At 46.9% G+C, this 21,547-nt stretch overlaps 1 protein-coding gene across 2 annotated transcripts in view; it reads left to right on the forward strand.

Moving 5' to 3' along the window:
* PRKCI (protein kinase C iota) overlaps positions 1-21,547 on the forward strand; it is a 238,358-nt gene that overhangs the window by 125,554 nt on the left and 91,257 nt on the right. For both annotated transcript variants that reach the window (XM_085635235.1, XM_085635236.1), the window contains 6 exons: positions 73-170; positions 411-497; positions 763-898; positions 5,207-5,294; positions 16,517-16,642; positions 16,726-16,805. In XM_085635235.1, coding sequence (XP_085491361.1) covers positions 73-170; positions 411-497; positions 763-898; positions 5,207-5,294; positions 16,517-16,642; positions 16,726-16,805 — 615 coding nt within the window. The remainder of the gene's footprint in view (positions 1-72; positions 171-410; positions 498-762; positions 899-5,206; positions 5,295-16,516; positions 16,643-16,725; positions 16,806-21,547) is intronic.

The raw sequence follows: 21,547 nt of genomic DNA on the forward strand, positions 1-21,547 counted from the left end.
TCCCTTTATTTTTTAAGATGTCGCAGGAAGCACAATCGCATTTTAATCTTGCATTTTTTTATTCGGTTGTAGGACATTGACTGGGTGCAAACCGAAAAACACGTTTTTGAGCAAGCGTCAAACCACCCGTTCCTTGTTGGACTGCATTCCTGCTTCCAGACAGAAAGCAGGTATGCGTAAAAAAGGATGTGATGTGCATCTTGGTTGTATTTTTGTTTTCCTGTGAAACATGCTTTTTGCCTTGTGTGTTGCTAACACTCCAAGTCGAATATAGCTGTATAGATGCCTGTTCGAGGGGACAGTGTTATGTTTTATGAAGAAAATATCTGTGTGTTGTAGCGTTCCGCTTAGCTGATGTTGGATTCACTTAACTTTCTACATTTCTTAGATTACCTTTCATTATCTTTCAGACTATTTTTTGTCATTGAATATGTAAATGGAGGCGATTTAATGTTCCACATGCAGCGACAAAGAAAACTTCCCGAAGAGCATGCCAGGTATATATACCTAGTCAATGTGTTGATGCATTTTATATAAAACCAAGCCATACCACTTACCCCCACCAGATGAAAGCACGTACACATGTATGTATGTCACAAACCATTTGCTGTTTTGTGCATTTCCTTCAGATTGATGTGCTTTTCTTCTAACGTCCCTGTTTTATATTTCACATGCATTCTTAATTTGTCTACTTTTTAAACTTTTTTGAAAAGTGCTTTGAATAAGCCTTCAATGTAAATACATACATTTTAATTTTAATAGATTTTACTCTGCTGAAATCAGCCTTGCGTTAAACTATCTACATGAACGAGGCATAATATACAGAGATTTGAAGCTGGACAATGTGTTGTTGGATTCTGAAGGGCATATAAAGCTTACGGATTATGGGATGTGCAAGGTGAGAAAGCGAAGTTTATTAAACCGTTTTACCTTTTATCTTAATTTGTCCCTATTTTAGCTAACATTAAGGTAGAAATGTCAAATAGTTAAGATGTTTTAGTTTCAATTCAAGCTTGTTTTTAATCTGCTAGCTCTTTTCCCTCTCCAGTTAAGATTTCGGTTTGTACGTATATGCAGGGTCTTTTTCCTCCAAAAATTAAAGTTTGTTTTTCTTTTATTACTCACACAATATGGTTAGAAATATCTTAACTTGTTTATTATAACTCGTGTGAAAACGTCTCAGCCTGTACATCTATAATTAGCAATATTGAGTATAGGTAGTTAAACTATTTAACAGACATATCACCTATTGTACATTAACGTCTAGCCTCCAGCAAATTATGAACTTGTCAAACCTCGTTTTGGTTTCCTGAACTGGCAGTTTTACTACAACATTTTTTGTTATACCAGTAATTCCCTATAACACAACTACCATTTCCCAACCAGTAGTCCCCGGTTTGACTGTATGGACATGACATGAGTCTAGTTATAAAGCCACAGAGTGCTTACAGTAGTGGGAGGAATATGGTGCAGAAAGAAATGGGTGACGGGCAACAGGAATTGAAATTAGCACAGCATATTTTAGGGGGCGGCATATTTTAGGGGGCGGCGAGAGGAAGATGGTGGCGGGCAAAGTGCTTCAAGGGATATGGTGGCACTTTTAAACCTCTGGTAGTTGTGAGGTTAAACGGAAAGAATGTTAAACTTTAAGCCTAGGGTATTGTGCTGCTTTATGAAGTGGGGGACTGATTGTGCTGGCAGCTACATTCCACACCCTTTATGCATAATATAAGACAGCCTGCTGTCTGCGGCTCACTTGTTTGTTTTCATGGCCTCAGATCTCATGATGCTCCTCCTGCATGTCTTACTTGGCCCTCCAGAACATTTGATTGTGGATGCCAGTTATAGTGTGCTGCCTCTGCACAGCTTTGTAGATTATGCAGCAGTTTATCAAGATAATGCAGTGGATACGAGCTTGTGAAGATTTTGGGGTTTGTCCTGTCAAATCCGAAGGCCTTTGATTAAGCGGAACGCTGTAAGAACACTTGATAGAAAAGTTGGGTTTCTCGGGTGCCTGCTAGTGCACCTTTGCCTTAATTATAGTGTCAAAAAACAAGCACCTGGACAAGCTGTTCTGAAGTGGTAGTCTAAGTAAAGTAGCTTAACTCTGAGGAACATGGTCAGTTGATGCCAGACAGTCTTGATATAGTTCTTCTTAAATTTGTAGTTTGTCAATTTGAAAGCTCAGTGATTTGGCACTGTCAACATGTAGTGTGAAGTTGTTCATTGCACCATTCATTTCTGTATCTGGAGTTGATGGCTGGCATTTGCAATTAGAACAAGCTCGGTCTTGGCTGGGTTTATATTGCAATACTCCCTAGACTTCCAGGGTTGGATGATGGGGAGAGAATTCTTCACCTGGGGAATATCATAACTGGATGTGTCCTTCGCTAACATTGCAGGGAAGATGACTTGCCCTATTCAAGCTTTTTAGGTCTCGCGTGGTGTTGCAGGGCAGAGCCCTGCTCCGCCACCGCGAGAGATTTTGTAAGAGAGGACTTTCAGAAGAGGGCTTTAAGCCCCGCCCCTCATTTCCATTGGCTGGCGTCACCATTTATGCTAAACGGTGGCCTGCCATTGGAAATTAGGCTTTTTGGTGGACGCCCTTTCGCCTCCGAGCCAACTCTGTTGCCTACTTTGCGTCTGTTGCAAAGCAAGTTGTTATCTTTATGGGGCCATGTGTTAGAAACACATGGCCACATAAAGACAAGAGATCGCTGCCAAGCTCCGTCTGCTGCGCGGTCCTCTTTCACTTTCGGGACTGCGCTTGTTGTTGTCATTCGGCTGTGGCCAAGGCAGCCGCGTGTTTATTTTTGCATCGCGCTTTCACTTAGTGAAAGCGCGATGCAATCATAAACAAGTGGCTGCCTTTGCCAAAGCAGAGAGCCTGTTCATTTCCGGTTTCTATTACTAGCGTGCTCTCTACGTTAAGCCCAGTTACTATTAATGGGGACGGTGCTAATTTACATTGTCTAGACCTGCATCAGTTCTCAAGAAGCAATCTAATCGGGCACCTTTTAGGTGTCCTTGTCAGCCGTTTCGATGTATGCTGCTTTAAGATTGAAAATGCACATCACACTTTGTGCTCCAGAAATAGCCCGACTTGTAAAATGCAGTAATGGAACAGAGCTGTCCTGTCCCGTAGTCAAACCGGAGCTGTTCACTTGATAAAACCACAGTCTGTTAACCCATGTCTGTTCTAGAATCCGACTCTTGGAGCCTAGTTTGTGCTCGTGATATTCCAGCATGCATTGCGCTTTCAAGGACGAAGTATGGTTCTTCTAAGCGCTGCGAGTTATACTGCGAGTAAGAAAGAGCAACCTGTTTGATAAAAGCATTCGTAACTCAGGACTCAAGGTTGCGCGCAAACACCACGGAACTAAGCTATTCAGTTCTTCTAATTGTAAGGTACAATACACACAAAAACACACATGATGATGGACGGAATGTTGCACATTGACAAAACCTTCACCCCTAGTCACAGATCTGGGTTTAATCCATCGTTATTTTGCTCACCATGCCACCCCAGTTCAGAAATGGCCATATGCAAATCAGTCTTGACCCTGTGCCTCCTGAGAACAGTCCAGCCCGAACTGCCAAGCCTTGTCTTCCCTGGATCGGAATCAAGCATCCTAGGACCAGTTTTGGGGTTTCACCCCTCTTCAGCCAGGATAGTTTGACTCCAGTGGCGTAGTGAGCACGGGACCCACGTCTGGGCATACCCTTCCCACATAGGGCGAACAGCAAAACACACAAGATGATGGACGGAATGTTGCACATTGACAAAACATTCACCCCCAGTCACAGATCTGGGTTTAATCCATCGTTATTTTGCTCACCACTCCACTCCAGACATGGCCATATGCAAATCAGTCTTGACCCTGTGCCTCCTGGGAACAGTCGAGCCTGAAACCGGTCCTAGGATGCTTGTTTCCAGTCCAGGGAGGACCTGGCTTGGCAGTTCGGGATGGACTGTTCCCATGAGGCACAGGGTCAAAACTGATTTGCATATGGCTGGGTTCAAACTGGAATGGCACGGTGAGCAAAAAAACGATGGATTTAGGCCCAGATCTCTGTACTGGGGTGAATGTATGACATTGTTCTGCATTCTGTCCAACTGTTTTTGCACAATACACACAAAGCCAGGGTGCGTGTTTCTTCAGAGCACTACCAACAAACATTTGCGGATGAAATAACCTAACATGAGAGGCTGGACGACTGTTCATGTTTTTTCTGAAAAGGCAAAGGCGTCATGATTTTAAAATACAAACGGGTCATATGAGAGCCTGAGATCGGTAGTAGTTTGGACGTAGTGGTGTTTTTGAAACTTAGTTGCATCTGAAGGCACCCCCTGTCAGCAGTAGCATGCAGTTGGAGTGCTTGTTTAAAGGATAGAGACGGACAATAAGGTTTGCGAGCAGTAGTTTTGCTCATCACCAAATGAAGGTAGGGAACATTTATGGTTTTGGCACTTAATCATGATGCAGGTTTTCTTTTATTCCTTGCACGCATTTAATGACCTCGGAGTTTACTTTTATTATTATGAATATATTCAGTCTACACTTTGGGACAACTCATCCTATAAGAGCTCAAATGTATCTCATTTAGAATGCCAAACACTGCCATAACAAGCATTAAAAACGTAATAGGTCTTGTGTTTTCTTAAGTTAAAGCCATTTGCTTTGTTATACAATACCATTAGCAAAGCAAATGGCTTTAACTTAATCAAAGGCGAGACCTAATGCATTTTCAATGCTTGCTGCCTATGCTGCCAGTGCTTGTTGAGCTGCCAGAGCCTTTCAGACTAATCTCAGTTGTATGTACTGATATCTGGGTTCTCCATTTCACCCTTCCGATACTATACATGCTCTTTTCTTGGCCCCAGTGCAGTTGGACTGTAACCGGCAATCTACACTTAAGTTCTCTTCTACAAATGTACCCACCACTTGCATATTTCCACCCTAAGTCCAGATGCACATACACACATTTATCCACGCACAAGTACCCTTCTTCATACATGCATCAATCAACATGTGTGCATCCATTTGCATACTTTTGCCTGCGCATTCATATTTCTATTCATAAACACATGCTTCGACCTACCTACATGCATACATGGTCTCTCACCATGTTTTGTTGCTGAAGTTTTGATCGCTAAAACACATGACAAATTGTTTAAAATCAGAAAATTGCTTTTTTTCTTTAGGAAGGATTGAGGCCTGGTGATACAACAAGCACTTTTTGTGGTACTCCAAATTATATTGCCCCAGAGATCTTGAGAGGAGAAGATTATGGTAATTATTTACCCAGCTCTTGAATGTCTGTTTTATTTACTTCACAGACTTGCTTTGGTATTTAAAATGCCTAATGTTGGAATTCGTGAGGAATGCAAATATTTAAGCTGAAATTTGATTGATATCTCTATAGGAGCAATAGTTGCTTTATAATTTTCATTCTGTTGCACATTTATTTTGTGCTAAAAGTCATGACTGTGTGCAAAGAAAATAAAAGGAAAAATAAGACTGCATTTTGAGGATGTTTATTATGCTTTTTTTCTGTTTGTTGAAAAGAATGGTATAAGCTTCTAGTCGATCACCTTATGTCTTCAAATCTTTTTGGACTGTAAATAAGCTCTTCATTTTCTTTGCTGGCCCAATATTGACTTGTTTAGATCACATATGTGTGCCCCATTTGATTAAAGATATGTCACATTACCCCCCCATCCAGAACCCGTCCCCCTTTGAGGAGACCTCTGTATGGAAATGATCTGCTTAGTATTTTTCACCACTTTAATGGAATAATAGAAGCACTCCTTATGATAGATGGATTTACATTCAACAGTGGCATTTGAGGAGTAGTTGAGAGATAATACAAGGCTAAATTGCCAGCTGTGGAATTAGGAGGCCCAAGTTCACTTTCCCATTTGAATGTTGTGATCCTGGGCTAATCGCATCTGCAGAAATTCAGGAAATTAAAAAGCACCAGTTTTACATGCTATGTAAAAACGAGGCACTTGCATTTCCACCTCTTTAAAGTGTTTTAACAGGGACTGTTAATTTTGGTTTTTAACTTTGTGCAAGCGTTGGGAAAGCATGTTTACAGAATATGCAAAGATCATGTCGATGCAGCTATTCATAAGAGGAACGCCCAGCTCCTGAGACAGAATAATCCGGTTTACATAGTGCTCCAGAGATATAAAGTTTCAGTGAAAGACCAAACACAGTTCAGTTTACTGTTAAGCAATCCTTGGGTTTCTTTCCATGCAGATGTATTACTGTAATGCAGGTTTCCTTCTGGCAGGTGTTTCAGAAGTCACTTCTTTGGCGAGCTGTGGGAGTGCTACTAACAAATTCTATCAAACTGTAACATTAACCTTGCTGAATTCATTAAGTGGGGATGATCACTCATCATTTTGACACTTAGTTGCTGGGTCTATTGCTCTAAATTTGTTCAGATCAACATTTGTTACCATGTAGTGAGATTTGTCGGCAGCCTGTTAAATAGTCTACTCTGTTACTGTTCCACTTTTCAGTGAACAGGTGTCCATTTAAAAATTACTGCTACTATGGACAGATATTGGCAGGTCAACAAAGACCAAATGCACTTCATGCAATATCCAGTCAACTCTAGCCCACTTGGGGGGCGTGGCCTGCTGAGCTGCAAAATGGCCGCCGCTTGAGCGAGCTCCGCCGGCCGGAAAAAAATACTTTACTAATCCTGCACTCTCGGATCGGCTAGACCCGCCCGGACCTGCTGCGGAGCTGACGCGGGCTATGTGGCATTGGCAGACAAAAAATTGAGGGCGCAGGGCGACAGGTAACGGAGATATCGCCTTCCGAAGCCTTGGCTGCGAGAGGACCGGACGCCTCCCTGGAGCGGGGGCAGGACCGTCAAAATCGAGCCCGGGGCGCCCGCGCCGACTAAGGCCCTGAAGCTGGTGAGGTGAATCTGCGCCTACGATTGTGTGAAGGCAGAACTGTGCAGCCCTGTGGAGCCCGGACGCTGACTTCAGCGGGGATGTAGTGACCCCGTTCGCCTGATCGCGGATCCGACGGTGACGCTTGGGAGGCCGCCCGGGCCCCGGTGAGTCTGCGAGGCGAGAGGCGTCCTGCCGGGTCGCCCGGGACACTCCTGGTGCGGACCGGTGGAACAGCGAGCGCTGGCCTGGAGTCGCGTCGCTGCTGCACCGGTGTGTGCTGCTGCTCCAGTGGCCCTGCTGTAACCGACGCTCTGCAATACCTGTGGGGGCATTTGATGACGGCCATTTTCTCTGGCGCAGTGGCTGCTAACCGCGAGAGCCCCCTGCTCGGAGGGGCAGAGGAGGTGAGACTGTTATAATATGCCTGCTGTGAAGTAAGATGGTGCTTGATACTGGACGCGGGCCCCCCCTGTGAGTTGTGAAGGTGCTTCGCTGTGTCGCTGTGCTGCCGGTCCCCCCCGTATGTCGTATGCGCACATCGCGCCAACTTGGAGTATTGACCAAACGAGGTTAAATCTGCCTGCTGGGCCGTTTGCACTCGTGACTTCTGTGCTTACCTGGCGCTACGCAGCTGGAAGTACTATCATTGGGCAGCGGAGGAGACCAGCCTGGGCCCTAGCTAATGTAGATGGGGACTGGATGTGATACTTTAAGCACACACTGCTGCGCCGCTGCGGAGCCGGGATCGCCTGATTCGCAGGCTGCACCCAGTTGTCCTGTGCTCGGAAGCTGAAAAGGCGGATGTGAGGCCTGATCCGCCTGCGGCGCGGTGGATGGCACTTGGAGAGCGCCTTATCTGTCCTATGCACCTGCCCCCACCCGACGGCCTGCTGTGGAGGATTATCAAAGTCTAGGAAGGAGAGATCTACTTGGGAGACGGCTGATTTCCTTTATCCTGCAGCTCGCAGTGGGCGTAGTGTATCTGCTGAAATGGGGAAGCACGACGCGAAGCATCCGAAACTCACCTTCGACCATAAGAGCGACGTGGCATGCGGACTCCGAAGCTGCGTCGCAGGCGGAGGACCGGCACAAACCTGTCGCAGAAGATCAAGGGGAAGATTTGAGGACCCTCCTGCTGGAGATGAGGTTAGTCTCTGCAGCATTGATTCTAAATTGGATACCCTCACATCGCAACTTGACTCTGTTAAATCACAGGTTGCGACACACGAGACGCGCTTGGACACGCTCGACAATCATACCACTGACTTCCACGAGTTTCAGGTAGAAACTAAGGAGCAACTATTGCATATAGATAAACTACTGTGAGTCATTAGAGCGAAGAATGATGACTTGGAAGCCAGGTCGCGACTCAACAACCTCCGTGTTACGGGCATTCCGGAGACAACCGCTATATCCAAAATGGAGATCTACATAGCGGACTTACTTCATGAACTATTCGACCCGCATCTATCTGCAGTTTTTGTGGTGGAAAGGGCGCATAGATCGCTGGGTCAGAGGCCACCGGTTGGAGCGCCGCCTAGGCCAATCATTGCAAAGCTTCTGAACTACCAAGATAGAGATATTATCCTAAGGCTCGCCAGAGAGAAGGGCAGGATCACGCATCTCCCCAACTTCGTCATGCCAGATGGGGTCACGTATACTCTGCCACGTATTCCAACTATGCTCGGGCGGGTGGCTGTATTGATCGAACGAGGGTTGGACTGGAAAGAAGGGATGGCACAAAGAGATCCAGAGGAGAAATATGTACTGGTTCAGGGACTCTTATGTGGGGTGCCGGTGACCATTGTGGCTGTTTACGGCCCGAATGTGGACTCCCCTGAGTTCTTTCACAGGGTCTGGGCGATGGTGGGGGCAACCGGATGTAGTACTATTCTCTGGGGTGGCGACTTCAATGCGGTCCTGGATGATGCACTGGACAGACAGGGCACTGCCCGTAGCCTGCACCCGATGGCTGGCGCCGCCCTGAGGGCGATTGTGGAGGAGGAGGGGTTGATTGATGTGTGGCAGGACAGGCATGGCGGGCTGAGGGAGGGAACTTATATCTCTGACCACCGCTATGCATGGTCCCGATTTGGACTATTGTTTACTATCCAGGGATGTGGCTCTGTGGACAGCGGAGGTCGAGCATATGCCCCGTTCTCTGTCTGACCACGCGCCGTGCCTGCTGAGGTTATCGATGCCTGGTCTGCCCCATCGTAGCTTTTTGTGGCGCCTCCCACCGCATGCCTTGCTTGATGAGGCCTTTAAAGAAGAGATTAGAGGGGATATTACTGAGTATTTTGCGCTGAACACAGGATCGGTGGCTACCGAATCCTCCCTTTGGGAAGCATTTAAAGTTATTAGGGGCCAATGCATAGCCCGCCAGGCGGGGGTGCTGACAGCAATACGAGGCACGTTTGCATCCCTGGAGGCTATCATTAAAGACCTTGAAAAAAACTTTTATGAGACGGGCACCCACGACACCATAGGTCTATTGAAGGCTAAGCTACTAGAATACGCTGAGGAGGCACGGCGCAAGGTGAAATTTTTGGGCAAATATGCTGAGGCAAGGAGGTATGGGGAGGGGGATAGACCAGGCCGCACACTGGCAACTATGATAAGACCTTCCAGATCCGCGGCATACATTCATGAGTTGCGCATGAAGTCGGGCGCCACGATTAGGGGACAAGACTCCATCCTGAATGCCTTCTCGGGCTTCTACTCCGGCCTGTACACTGCCACTCAGGACGCAAGTCCGGAAGGGATGGAATCTTTTTTGGAGTCCATAGCGCTGGTCTGGTTTAATAATACCCATAGGGAATATATGGACCTCCCGATTAATGCGGAGGATGTAGCCCAAGTAATCAAAAGCCTACCTCTTGATACGGCCCCGGGCCCAGATGGCCTGACTACTGCCTTTTATAAGGCATACGCTGAAGAACTGGCTCCCGACTGCTCGCAGTCTACGAGTAGGCTTTGGAGGTAGGGATATTGCCTGCAACAATGCGCGAAGCATTGATCATTACGCTGCTAAAACCCGACAAACCGGCGGAGGAGATGGACTCATACAGACCGCTCTCTCTGATCAATGTGGATGTGAAAATTCTCGCCAAATTGATTGCCAACAGAGTACAACCTATGCTAGCTCTAATAGCTCTTCCAGATCAGTCGGGGTTCATTCCGGGGCGCTCTACATCCCACAACATCCGCACGATTTTTTCTACCCTACACTATTTGCACCCAGACGTACATGCCGCGGTGGTCTTTTTAGATGTCACCAAAGCCTTCGACACTCTGGAATGGCCATATTTATTTACAATACTGAGTCGCATAGGTTTTAGCCCGCTACTCATTAAAAAGATTTGCTTGCTCTATACTATGCCAAGTTCCAGGGTCAGGGTAAACGGAATGATTTCTGACCCGTTCCCCATTTCGCGCGGTACGCGACAGGGGTGCCCACTATCCCCGCTGCTATTCGCAATAGCGATGGAACCCCTAGCAGCCCGCATTAGACAACACCATACGGCGCGGGGCATAGGGTTCAGCTCCAGATGTTTGTTGATATCGCTCTATGCGGATGATGTGACACTTTATCTCATAAACCCGGAGGAGAACCTGGACATAGTACTACGTGAATTTATTCGATTTTGAAGGTTTGGCTGGGATCTCGGTGAACTGGTCCAAGTCGGTGGTCTTCCCGCTGACGGATGGTACCCCGAGGGTCACTTCAGAATACCCCCTAAGGTGGGAGGCGGAAGCTGTTAAATATCTAGGAATTTGGTTAAGCCGGGACCCTCAAGAAATTTGGAATTTGAACTACGGCAGAGCTGTTGCGTGGTTGGAGGAGAATGTGAAGATATGGGTGAGACTGCCTCTGTCCCTTACGGGCAGGATTGCATTGGTAAAAATGGTTGTATTGCCTACATTTTTATATTTATTTGCGAATATCCCAGTTCCTTTGACATCACAATTTTTTGCAATGCTGCGTTCGCACCTGCTTACGCTGGTGTGGGCTGGAGGCCAGGCACGGGCATCCTGGGATATGCTGACCTTGCCTTTAAAACAGGGAGGGCTGGGGGCTCCGGACATGCGCCTATACGCCCTATGTGCACAGGCCCAATTTTTGCACTTCTGGGTGCACCCGACTCCCTTCCAACCTCATGTAGCTGTCGAACAAGACATTGTGGCGCCAGTCCCGCTGAAAGTGGCCAGATGTGTGAAGGCGCGCCACCCTCGGGGAGATGTAGACTCTGCTGAGATGCTGCGCTGGGTCTTGGAGGAACTGCGACGACGGGCAGGTGTGCCGCTTTTGTATGCCCCATCTCTGTCCCTGGCGCGAAACCCTCTGTTGCCTTGTATTGAGGACGGAATTGGGTCGCCTCTGCTGCGGAGGATGCACCTTCATACGTTTGCAGATTTATTTCCAGATAATAAATTTATGCAGCCCCCGGTGGCGGCGGAGGGGCGGATGGTGCACTTCTCCGAATTATTTTTATATTACAAGCTGCGGGCGGCATGCCGCACGCTAAGTGTGAACTTTCCGGCGGGGCCCCCCCCCCACCGGTCTTCCTGGCGCTGGAGGGTCTGGTCCGCTCCCCATCTCCTCGGAGGCTGGTCACCAGGCTGTACAGACAGATGCAGGACACGGCGCCAGTAGTCCGACCACAATCCCTTCAACATTGGAATGGGGAGCTCCACCCTCCGCTATCAGAGGAACAGAGGTCCTTTTGTTGTGGGCAGTTAGCGGAGCTCTGTCCAAACTATAGACTACGGTTAATACATTTTAAATATTTACACACAGATTGTATAGGACGCCGATTAATTTGGCCAGAAAATACATTTTCTGGCCACTTGAGCGCTTCCCCCCCCCCCCCCCCCAATGGCCCCACCTCTCCCCTCCTCCCAGTGGGGGAACTCCGGTCAGAGCAAACACTGCATGCTCAGGCAGGAAGACTTTCTGAAGGCGACCTCTGGTTGGAGAGGCTGGGGGTTGCCTGAACACCGTTGGTTGGGTCACCCAAGGCCGTGGGGTGTCGGGTGCAGGGGTGTCTTTTGGCGTCTGGTTTTCATAGCTGCACATGCCAGGTTACACATGTGTCCATTAAAGGAGTGCCTAGCAACGCAGTAGTCGTAAGTGGAGGCTCACTGGGAGTTTTGATCTGGGGCGTACTCCTCGTTGTCTGCACTGGTGGAATGTCAGTAGCCTGTTGCTGGAACGGCCCTTCATGGATCCAGTTCTGCAAGCGCCCATCAACACAGAGGCCTCACTTACTGGCTGGACAGCACACCTAAAAGGCCTAACTATAAAAGGTGTGTGGACACCCATCAGAGGGATCGCCACATCCAGCATTTTGAATTTCTAGTGATCCAACTAGTCCTTAAGGCATTCCTTCTTCTAGCTCAACATAAGGTGGTTCTTTTCTGGACAGACAACACAACTGCCATGTTTTGTTTGTGAAGCATGGCTCTCACACTCCCTACAGTTGTCTGCTCTAGCCCAGGGCATCTGGCGGTGGGCGATACATCACAGTCCATCTCCTCCTATTGTACATACCTGGGTGGACAACTATTTGGCAGACCTCAGCAGCATGCATCAATTCCGTAGACCTGTTCCCCCTCCCTGCCCCATGAGTTGGCCCCCCATGTCCCGTGAGTTGGCCCCCCCATGTCCCGTGAGTTGGCCCCCCCATGTCCCGTGAGTTGGCCCCCCCATGTCCCGTGAGTTGGTCCCCCCATGTCCCGTGAGTTGGTCCCCCCCATGTCCCGTGAGTTGGTCCCCCCCATGTCCCGTGAGTTGGTCCCCCCCATGTCCCGTGAGTTGGTCCCCCCCATGTCCCGTGAGTTGGTCCCCCCCATGTCCCGTGAGTTGGTCCCCCCCATGTCCCGTGAGTTGGTCCCCCCCATGTCCCGTGAGTTGGTCCCCCCATGTCCCGTGAGTTGGTCCCCCCCATGTCCCGTGAGTTGGTCCCCCCCATGTCCCGTGAGTTGGTCCCCCCCATGTCCCGTGAGTTGGTCCCCCCCATGTCCCGTGAGTTGGTCCCCCCCCATGTCCCGTGAGTTGGTCCCCCCCATGTCCCGTGAGTTGGGCCCCCCCATGTCCCGTGAGTTGGGCCCCCCCATGTCCCGTGAGTTGGTCCCCCCCATGTCCCGTGAGTTGGTCCCCCCCATGTCCCGTGAGTTGGGCCCCCCCTTGTCCCTCCCGTGAGTTGGGCCCCCCCTTGTCCCTCCCGTGAGTTGGGCCCCCCCTTGTCCCTCCCGTGAGTTGGGCCCCCCCTTGTCCCTCCCGTGAGTTGGGTCCCAGCTTGTCCCGTGAGTTGGGTCCCAGCTTGTCCCGTGAGTTGGGTCCCGCTTGTCCCGTGAGTTGGGTCCCGCTTGTCCCGTGAGTTGGGCCCCCGCTTGTCCCGTGAGTTGGGCCCCCGCTTGTCCCGTGAGTTGGGCCCCCGCTTGTCCCGTGAGTTGGGCCCCCGCTTGTCCCGTGAGTTGGGCCCCCGCTTGTCCCGTGAGTTGGTGGTGCAATTCAGGGCATACAAATTCTCCCTACTTCCACGGATAGAGTAATTTCACAGATACACGCACATGCACTCATCATACACTTGGGCCCATTTCACTAACATACGCTCGATTACTCTATCAGCCTTGAACCTGCGGAGAGAAAACTCCTAAACACCCTGTATCTACAGTGAGGCCAATAGGATCAGTTTGATACTGTCCTGAGTCATGATCTAAACAACAATAATCAAAATAGAGTATTCAATAAACAACAAGAAATAACCACCAACACTGTATTTAAAATAATGGTACTTTATCTAAAATTAGTTCAAATGAAAGTCAATCAAAAGCAAAATCATTATTCTCATAATTACCTATTCTAGCTAATTGTCATAAATGGGTCAGGTCAGGTCTCTCAGTAGAAGTCTCCCGAGTCGCCGTCTTCACAGCATCGATCCTCACCAACGCAGGTTTGGGAAGAAGTGGCCTTAGACCCTCTCTAGGCTAACAATACTTATAGAAAATCTTACAAATTAAAGAAACATAAAATGTTCTGAATATCCGTTGAACCGCTGAGCAGAGCGAGCAGGAAAGGATGTAGCATCGCTACATTTGGAAAATCTCCGCTCAGAAAAATCACAAAAATAAAAAGACGGAAGAAGGAAACTCAAGTTTACAAATGTTTCTTTTGCGCACACAGTTCCTCGGAACCACCACTGTAATCACAAAGTTCATTGTGGCTCCCTTGTCCTCCAAGGTTACTTGGACGCTTGCCGCTCCAGCATTGGCCCCCCCCCCCCCCCCACTTCCACTTGAGCTGCCCCCGCTTTCACTTCCACGTGAGCTGCCCCCTCCTCCCAGTGGGGGAACTCCAGTCAGAGCAAACACTGCATGCTCAGGCAGGAAGACTTTCTGAAGGTGACCTCTTGTTGGAGAGGTAAGTTGGGAGGCTGGGGGTTGCCTGAACACCGTTGGTTGGGTCACCCAAGGCCGTGGGGTGCCGGGTGCAGGGGTGTCTTTAGGCGTCTGGTTTTCATTACCAGCTCTGGTCGCGGTTTGGAGGATCCTCCAGATAGAGGCCGCAGGTGTTTGTCATGAGGATTGAGGTAGGTCCGGGATCACCAGATCCCAGGTCAGGATCGCCGGGGAAACCTTATTGTCGTGTTCGGCCACTCTAACTCGGGCCATAGGCGTAAGGTGCAGAGTGGTTGGTGCAGACTCAGGGATTCGGCCACAGCCTGATTCTTGAGCAAGTCAGGTGCTCACAGGAAACAAAGTCTTTGTAGGGAAGGCAGGGCAGGTCCACCGGGTTCTGGGGGGCTGCTGGCTACAGGACACAACTGGATTCTGCTGGAGCAGGTCGAGGTTGGGACAGGCCCAGTCAGTTGGTATTCTCCTCTTCTTCCTTCAGCACGGCTCTTCGATCCTTCTTCTTGCTTGTCTGCGGAGACAAGGTTCAGGGTTGCCCCATAGTACTAAATTTAGGGGTGTTTCAGGTAGGTACAGGTCGGGACCAGTGTATCCCTTCCTTGGGGTGGGTACACCCCCTATTATGTCACCCTCCAGTGGGAGGGGGACCTAAGCCTCATTCTGACAGGTGGGGTCCCCCATCTTCAAGATGGCAGGGACTGAGAGTTGCGCCTCGCCTCCCCACCCGAGTGGTGGGGTTGTCAAAGGTGGGCACACCTCTCCACCTATCTTGGTTTTCCCGCCAATTCTCCCTCCAAAGTGGGGGTTAGAACCGGTGGGGTCCAGTTTGCTGGGAGCAGTTGATGGCTGGGAGATTATGGATTACAGTGCAGAATGAGCACCCTTCTGTTCTGTCCAGAATAGATACATCACTTTTAAAGATTGCCTATATGGGGCATGATGCAAAGTATAAATGGTTGTGTGGCGATGCTTGGACAACAAAAAGTTAGAATATCTCACGCATTCAGTCTGCGAGAAAACTTAAAGCCTATTTGTTTTAACTAGAATGTTAAAAAATTATACTCTTAAATGCATGTGACCCCAACACTCAAAGGCTTTTCTTCTTGAAGCTGTTGTCAAACATATGATAACTCGTGGATAGTGTCAAGAGGCCTGCAGAGTTGTAGCTTGAAATAGGAAGTATAAATTACTTACTGGTTAAGGCAGTCTTGCCTTAAATGCCGCCTTTGTGGCAAGATGTACAGTCCAGTGATGTAAAGGATGGCCCACCACCTGCATTACTCCTATCCTTATCTTGTTCACAACCTGTATTTATCATATTTTTATGTATTGAAGGTATCCGTTAACTTGGATTTTCACATTAGTGGACAGCTCCATCTACCATTTTGTTTTGAAGCGGTCAGAAGTAATTAGTGATATTCTGTTTCATTATCCTGTCTGTGTTTTCACTTCTTATGGGTGAAGGTGCTCAAGGATCACCGAAAAATATTATTTGATTTTGGGACTTGAGTATTCCGTTATAACGACCGTAGCAGGTTTGTATCAAGCTCACAGCAGTCAAGTAGACTAGCATTGTTGTGTATTGACTTCTGAAAGTTGTCAATTTCTGTGACCAGCCCCGCCTCTTCTCCATGAAGAGCTATGTTATTTCTATGTTCTGCTTACAGAAGAGCTTGGGCTCCAAACAAACCTTTCTGGCACCCGAACATACAAGACATGGAAGGCATCTTCTCAGTCCAAATAGTGTCACATTGTATTGCCATAATTATTAGATCAGCGTGAAAGCCATTGCTTTTACATTTTCTTAAACTTTTTTATGTCAGGTTTCAGAACATTTTATTTTGCTTCCTGTAGGTTTGGTTACAGGTGGTCATTCTAGTATACCCAACACAGAAGCTGCCATATTGGAAGATTCCACACCCGTTCCTTCCCCTTGACTCTGCTTGATATGAACCACTCCCAGACAAGAACTTTATTGCCATTAAAGTCTTGGCGTCTGTTAATGTCCATACAATCTCAATTTATAAAATTCAAGAAAGTCAAACTTCTGTTTGTAAATGTCTAAACTGTTTGTGTATATCTGATCTAGATATTTGAAACAGATAAAATGCATTGGTAACAGCAATATAAAAAATAAGCTTATTACATAATTGATTGTATTGTTTTGCTTTATTTTAGGTTTCAGCGTAGATTGGTGGGCTCTGGGAGTTCTCATGTTTGAGATGATGGCTGGCAGGTCACCATTTGACATAGTTGGAAGCTCAGATAATCCTGATCAAAACACGGAGGACTATCTTTTCCAAGGTATATTGCAGCATTGGTTATTTTAGCGTTATTATGTTCTGAAAATAAACATAATTCCAATGAACTTCTGTTGTTCATTTTAGTTATTCTGGAAAAGCAAATTCGTATACCAAGATCCCTTTCAGTTAAGGCTGCTAGCGTTCTCAAAAGTTTTCTAAATAAGGTAAGACTACAGTTTTGCAAACACATTTTATTTTGTAATATAGTTTTGTTTCTGAACAAGTGAAGTGGTTTCATTGCTATAATTAAGTGCTTAACCTTTGTTTGACAAACCACTCTTCAACCACCCCTCAGTGACTGCCTTTTTCTTCACATTGTCAACTTCCCTCGCCCCCCAACTTCACTCAATTTTTTTGCCCACATCCTATTGCAGAGCTCTGTGCCTGTTCTAGTCCTCTCTCCCCATAACTGTTCCTTATTTTCTGTGTACCCTCACTCCCTGACTTGTACAGCAATGTTGTGCTTTCTGAAACTAGCCAAATAAACAAACAGCATGCATTGATAATGCCCAATGTTAGTCTTTTGCAACAACATTTTAAAGTGAGTTAAGATGTTACCAAATATATTTTCTATTCTCAGCACATTAAAACAAATAATTCACTCTGTTTTTTAAGTAATGAGTCCTTACATGTTTGTTGTCTTATGCCAGTGTACTCTTGCAAAATCACACCAATGGCTGCAGTGTATAGACTTTAAAAAGTATACGTTGTATGGTATATGGAGAACTTCCTCTCTAGAAGTACACATGGGTAGACTGCAAATGCATTGTGTGCAGTGGTGATGAGTTTTAGCATTCTGCTTGCCTGATACTCTTAGCATAATTAAGATTCAATATCCAAGATTGAGCTAGTTTCTAATTCAGTTGCAACTTCTTAAATATGGGTCTTGAATCTACAGAGGAGAACACTTTTAAGAATCTACAGCCAGATAGCCGAATAACGTAGTTTTTAGGTCTCGCCTGAGCCAGCGCATGCGCTGCTCTGCAAGACATTTAGTTAGGGCTTTTAAAAGTGCTGCCACACGGCCTAGCGCTTGCGTTCACGCACCCGCGCTGCCGCCAGCTTTTAGCACCCTGGCCTCTCCTTTTGCGCACACCACTCGCGTGTTTTTTTTTTTTTTGCAAGCGCGCACACAACTCCCGGGCTTGTTTTCTTTTGCTTCTCCCCCTCCCCCCCACATATCGCGTCTCGCAGCCGCTCGCACGCGCGGGCAATGCTTGTTGAAGTTTACCTCCAGTGACCTAAACTGGCATAACTAACTAGTTTGTGAACTCTCTGCTAGCCGGATCCCAGTTAGTGGTCTTTATCCATTTGCAGGTCTCACTCATTTGCATGTGAGACAAAAGTTGACTTCCCAAAATCCGGCAATGCACGTGGTATGAAAATAACACTCCGAGTGTCGATGGCTGGCTGGCCAAATACACAAACATCTGCCTTCCTCGCTAAGTAGATGTGATTGGCTTTTTGACTTTACCTGGGCTGCAGGACTGCGTTATCTCGCAAGATGCCTCTGTTGTGTGTGTTCAATCACTATGCCTCTCATACTTCTTGAGGTAAACAAAATAAACACTGATCGGAACGAGAATGAGTAAAATATGCTTGCAAGGGTTAGCAGAAGCCTATATTATAATGTCTAAACGCATAATGACAATAGAATAATGGAAATGTGTATTACATAGCGCTGCGTACCGTACTTCTGCCGTTTCTAAGCGCTTTAGTCACAGGTGTTATTACGTTTTTGCTCTTGTAGCTGTTAAAATGTTTTGTGAAACTTAAATTTCAAACATCAAACTTTTTTTTTTTTATGAAAGCCATATGACTTGTAATTTATAGAGTGAAGACACGAAAAGCAGGCGCGGCAAAACAATTGCACTGTAAATTTATACTCCTAATTTAAGTTTCCGCCGGATTTTCCACCACCATCACAAGTCCTAGTGTTCTTGTTCAATGTAACGGGCGTTCATGTAAAGCGCTCCAATACTTTTGGGTCCAGTTCGCTTGATATGAAACTGCAAAAATAGTTACATTTTCCGCCTCTATGGTACTATTGTGCGAACTCTTGGAGACGTGAGCGGCGGAAGGGAGGAGTTAGCTGTAATCTTATGTCGTTTAATGCTAGCACTTAAGTGGCTAAACAAGTATTGTAACCGAAGTTCGAACATTCAGCTGTGCTTTTTGCCACCCGTCATTATTCGATAACCCTTGCCTTCTTAATCTTTGACAAGAAACGAGATTCAGGTGCATATCCACTCTGTGGCCGAAGAAGTTACTTGAAGTTATGTTTATTTCACAAACCTAACAGTAATGGACGGCTCTGCTTTAAAATGAGAGGTGCTTTGGAAGAGAAGCATTCGAAAATGAGGGTCCTCCTGGTACCGCTGTCTACAGTAGCGTCTACATTTTGACCGGCTTATTTTTTGGTGCTAATCACTTTAATGACTCTGGCGGTGTGTAGCCAAGCATTGTCTGGGCTGAACATAAACAGACCGGAGTCTGGCTTTCACAATAAAGGATTCCAGCAGCTCTGACCTTATTAAGGGGGCGGCACATGGCCCGTCATGTGCAGCGCACATTACGGATGAGGGCGGGCTCCACTGGGCACTCATCATTTGTGCTTGTGTGAAACACAGGAAATCCTGGCACCATGGCTGTTGTCACCCTGCTGCTGTTCACACCACTTAACAACAGGCAGTCTGACAAGCCCACCAGCCCCCTTGGTGCTAATTCACGCTGAAGTGATGGGTGAAATGCTAGACTCGGTGCTCACTGTGAGCTAGTGGCTTCAGGTGGGGCTCATCAGCATTCATTTTTGGGACCCGCACTTATTTTTCCCCATCAAATGTTTTGTTCAGTGCAAGATAGTGACAAGCTTTTGCAATGCAATAGGTCTCGCAGTTGCGAGAGTTTCGGCTATTGGCATTGTAAATGACAATGCTTTTTAGGTCTCCCACACGCATGCGCTGCGTAGGAAAAAGACCTTTAGCCATAGATTCCCTTTTTCAGGCAAAAACGTGCACACATTGCTTTGAATGGCAACGCGTACACGTTTGGCAATTCCCTTGAGGGAGCGAGCAGCGCCATCTGGTAGCAATTATTGCGCTCGCTCTGGCAAGGGAAACTGCGCGTCCCTGCTCTTGGCCGCACTCCCCCACTTGAGGCGCGCGCTTGTTATTTCTGTTTAGCGCACGCGCGCACACAACTTCCGGGCTTAGTGCTTTCACCTGCTATTGTCGGATTACATTAGGCCACACCCGCTTGCCTGTCCCACATAATTATAGCGTGAACTTGAACCAACGGCATTATAGTGCTTCACACGGAAATCAGCTCCCCTTACACAACAGTTTTTAAGCACAGTGTAACGAAGTCCGCGCCGCCACAGCATCACTCAGCATCACTCAGCACCACCACAGCATCACTCAGCACCACATCAGTCTCACTCAGCATCGCCTTTGCACTAGTGCACCACCACATCATCACTCAGCAAGACCTGAGTATCAACTTAGCATCGTCTCCACACCAGTCACCACCACCACTACCACCTCAGCATCCCTCAGCACCACCTCAGCCTGCTCTCTGAATCTGGCATCTGTTGATTCTCCCCTAGCGTCTGGCCGCTGCTAGTGTTATAATACAGGTACTAGTTCCCAACCTTCACCCTCCGATTCTTAATGCCCCCTCAAAAAAAAGCTTTAACAAACAACCATTGGAATAGGCAGAAACAAGTTGCCAGCATTGCAAGAACAAAAGAAAACTGAGGACATTTTTTATTGTAAATACTTTTTTTAATATGGTTGTTCAGTTGTACATAATGCCTTCTTGGTCATATATAAGGTAACAAAAATGCTTCTGACACTTTTTTATTAAAACTTTTCAGCAAGCTGCACAGCAGCCACACTTCTCTACAGCACAGCTTAAAGACATTGGCAAAGTCCATAGCTCTGGGTAAACACTTATAAGGCCCCAAAGGCGAGACCTATTGGTTATTCCAATGCTTGTTAGACTTGGTAATATGAAGTAGCGATTTGTCACTGGCATACGTGTCCAAGGGACACATTTTCCTGTGGGGATCCCGCATTTCATGCATTTGTGTTGGCTCCAGCTTAACAGTTGACTGTGAAACGTGCACAATGGGAGTGGGATCGAGTAAACCAAACAATGATGGTTTAGACTTTTAAATTCCAGCTCCACTTCCTAGTCCTGTCGGAGGTCTCTCTTGCTCTCTCTCAAGGTGAAGTATACTTTTCTGTATACTTCAGTGCTACTCTCTGTGAGAGGCAAACTTCAGATACAGTCAGTTAAGGACAGCAGCAACAGCTAGTTAGAGAGAGACTTAAAAAAATACGAGTATTAAAAAATAAAAATGAGTATTTTGATTCGCCAAAAGCCAGTTTAATTTCCTGTTCTGTACCTCCCAGAGGCACTGATCATTTTTCACACACACAAGTACACGCAAATCTCAACCCTTTCACTTCCACAACGATAATTCTCCTGCTAGAGTAGCATCGCCAGATACATAACCTGGGAATTTTTCAAAGCCTTCAGGTCAAATCTCGTAAACAACCAAATTTTCAGGTAAAAAAATTAATCTCTTACATAAATTGCTATTCCTCTCTCCACTTTTTGTTTAGTATTTTTTGAAAATGAGAACCCTGAAAATATGCATTGACGAAAGGGCCGTACCTATAGAGGAAAAGCGTTGACTGCTACTTTGCATTTGGTTTCTTCTGTCAGTGGAGCCTACTTTGGCTGTCACTATCTCGTAACTCACAATCTCATTTAATCACAATCTTGTCACCCTGGACTAATTTCCTTCCTTCACAAATTCATTACCTCCCAATGCATTCTCCTAATATTTATTTGTATCATAGTCTCACACCATTCACATTACAGTCTCACACACATCACA

This window comes from Triturus cristatus, chromosome 11, assembly GCF_964204655.1.
Source record: "Triturus cristatus chromosome 11, aTriCri1.1, whole genome shotgun sequence".
NCBI lineage: Eukaryota > Metazoa > Chordata > Amphibia > Caudata > Salamandridae > Triturus > Triturus cristatus.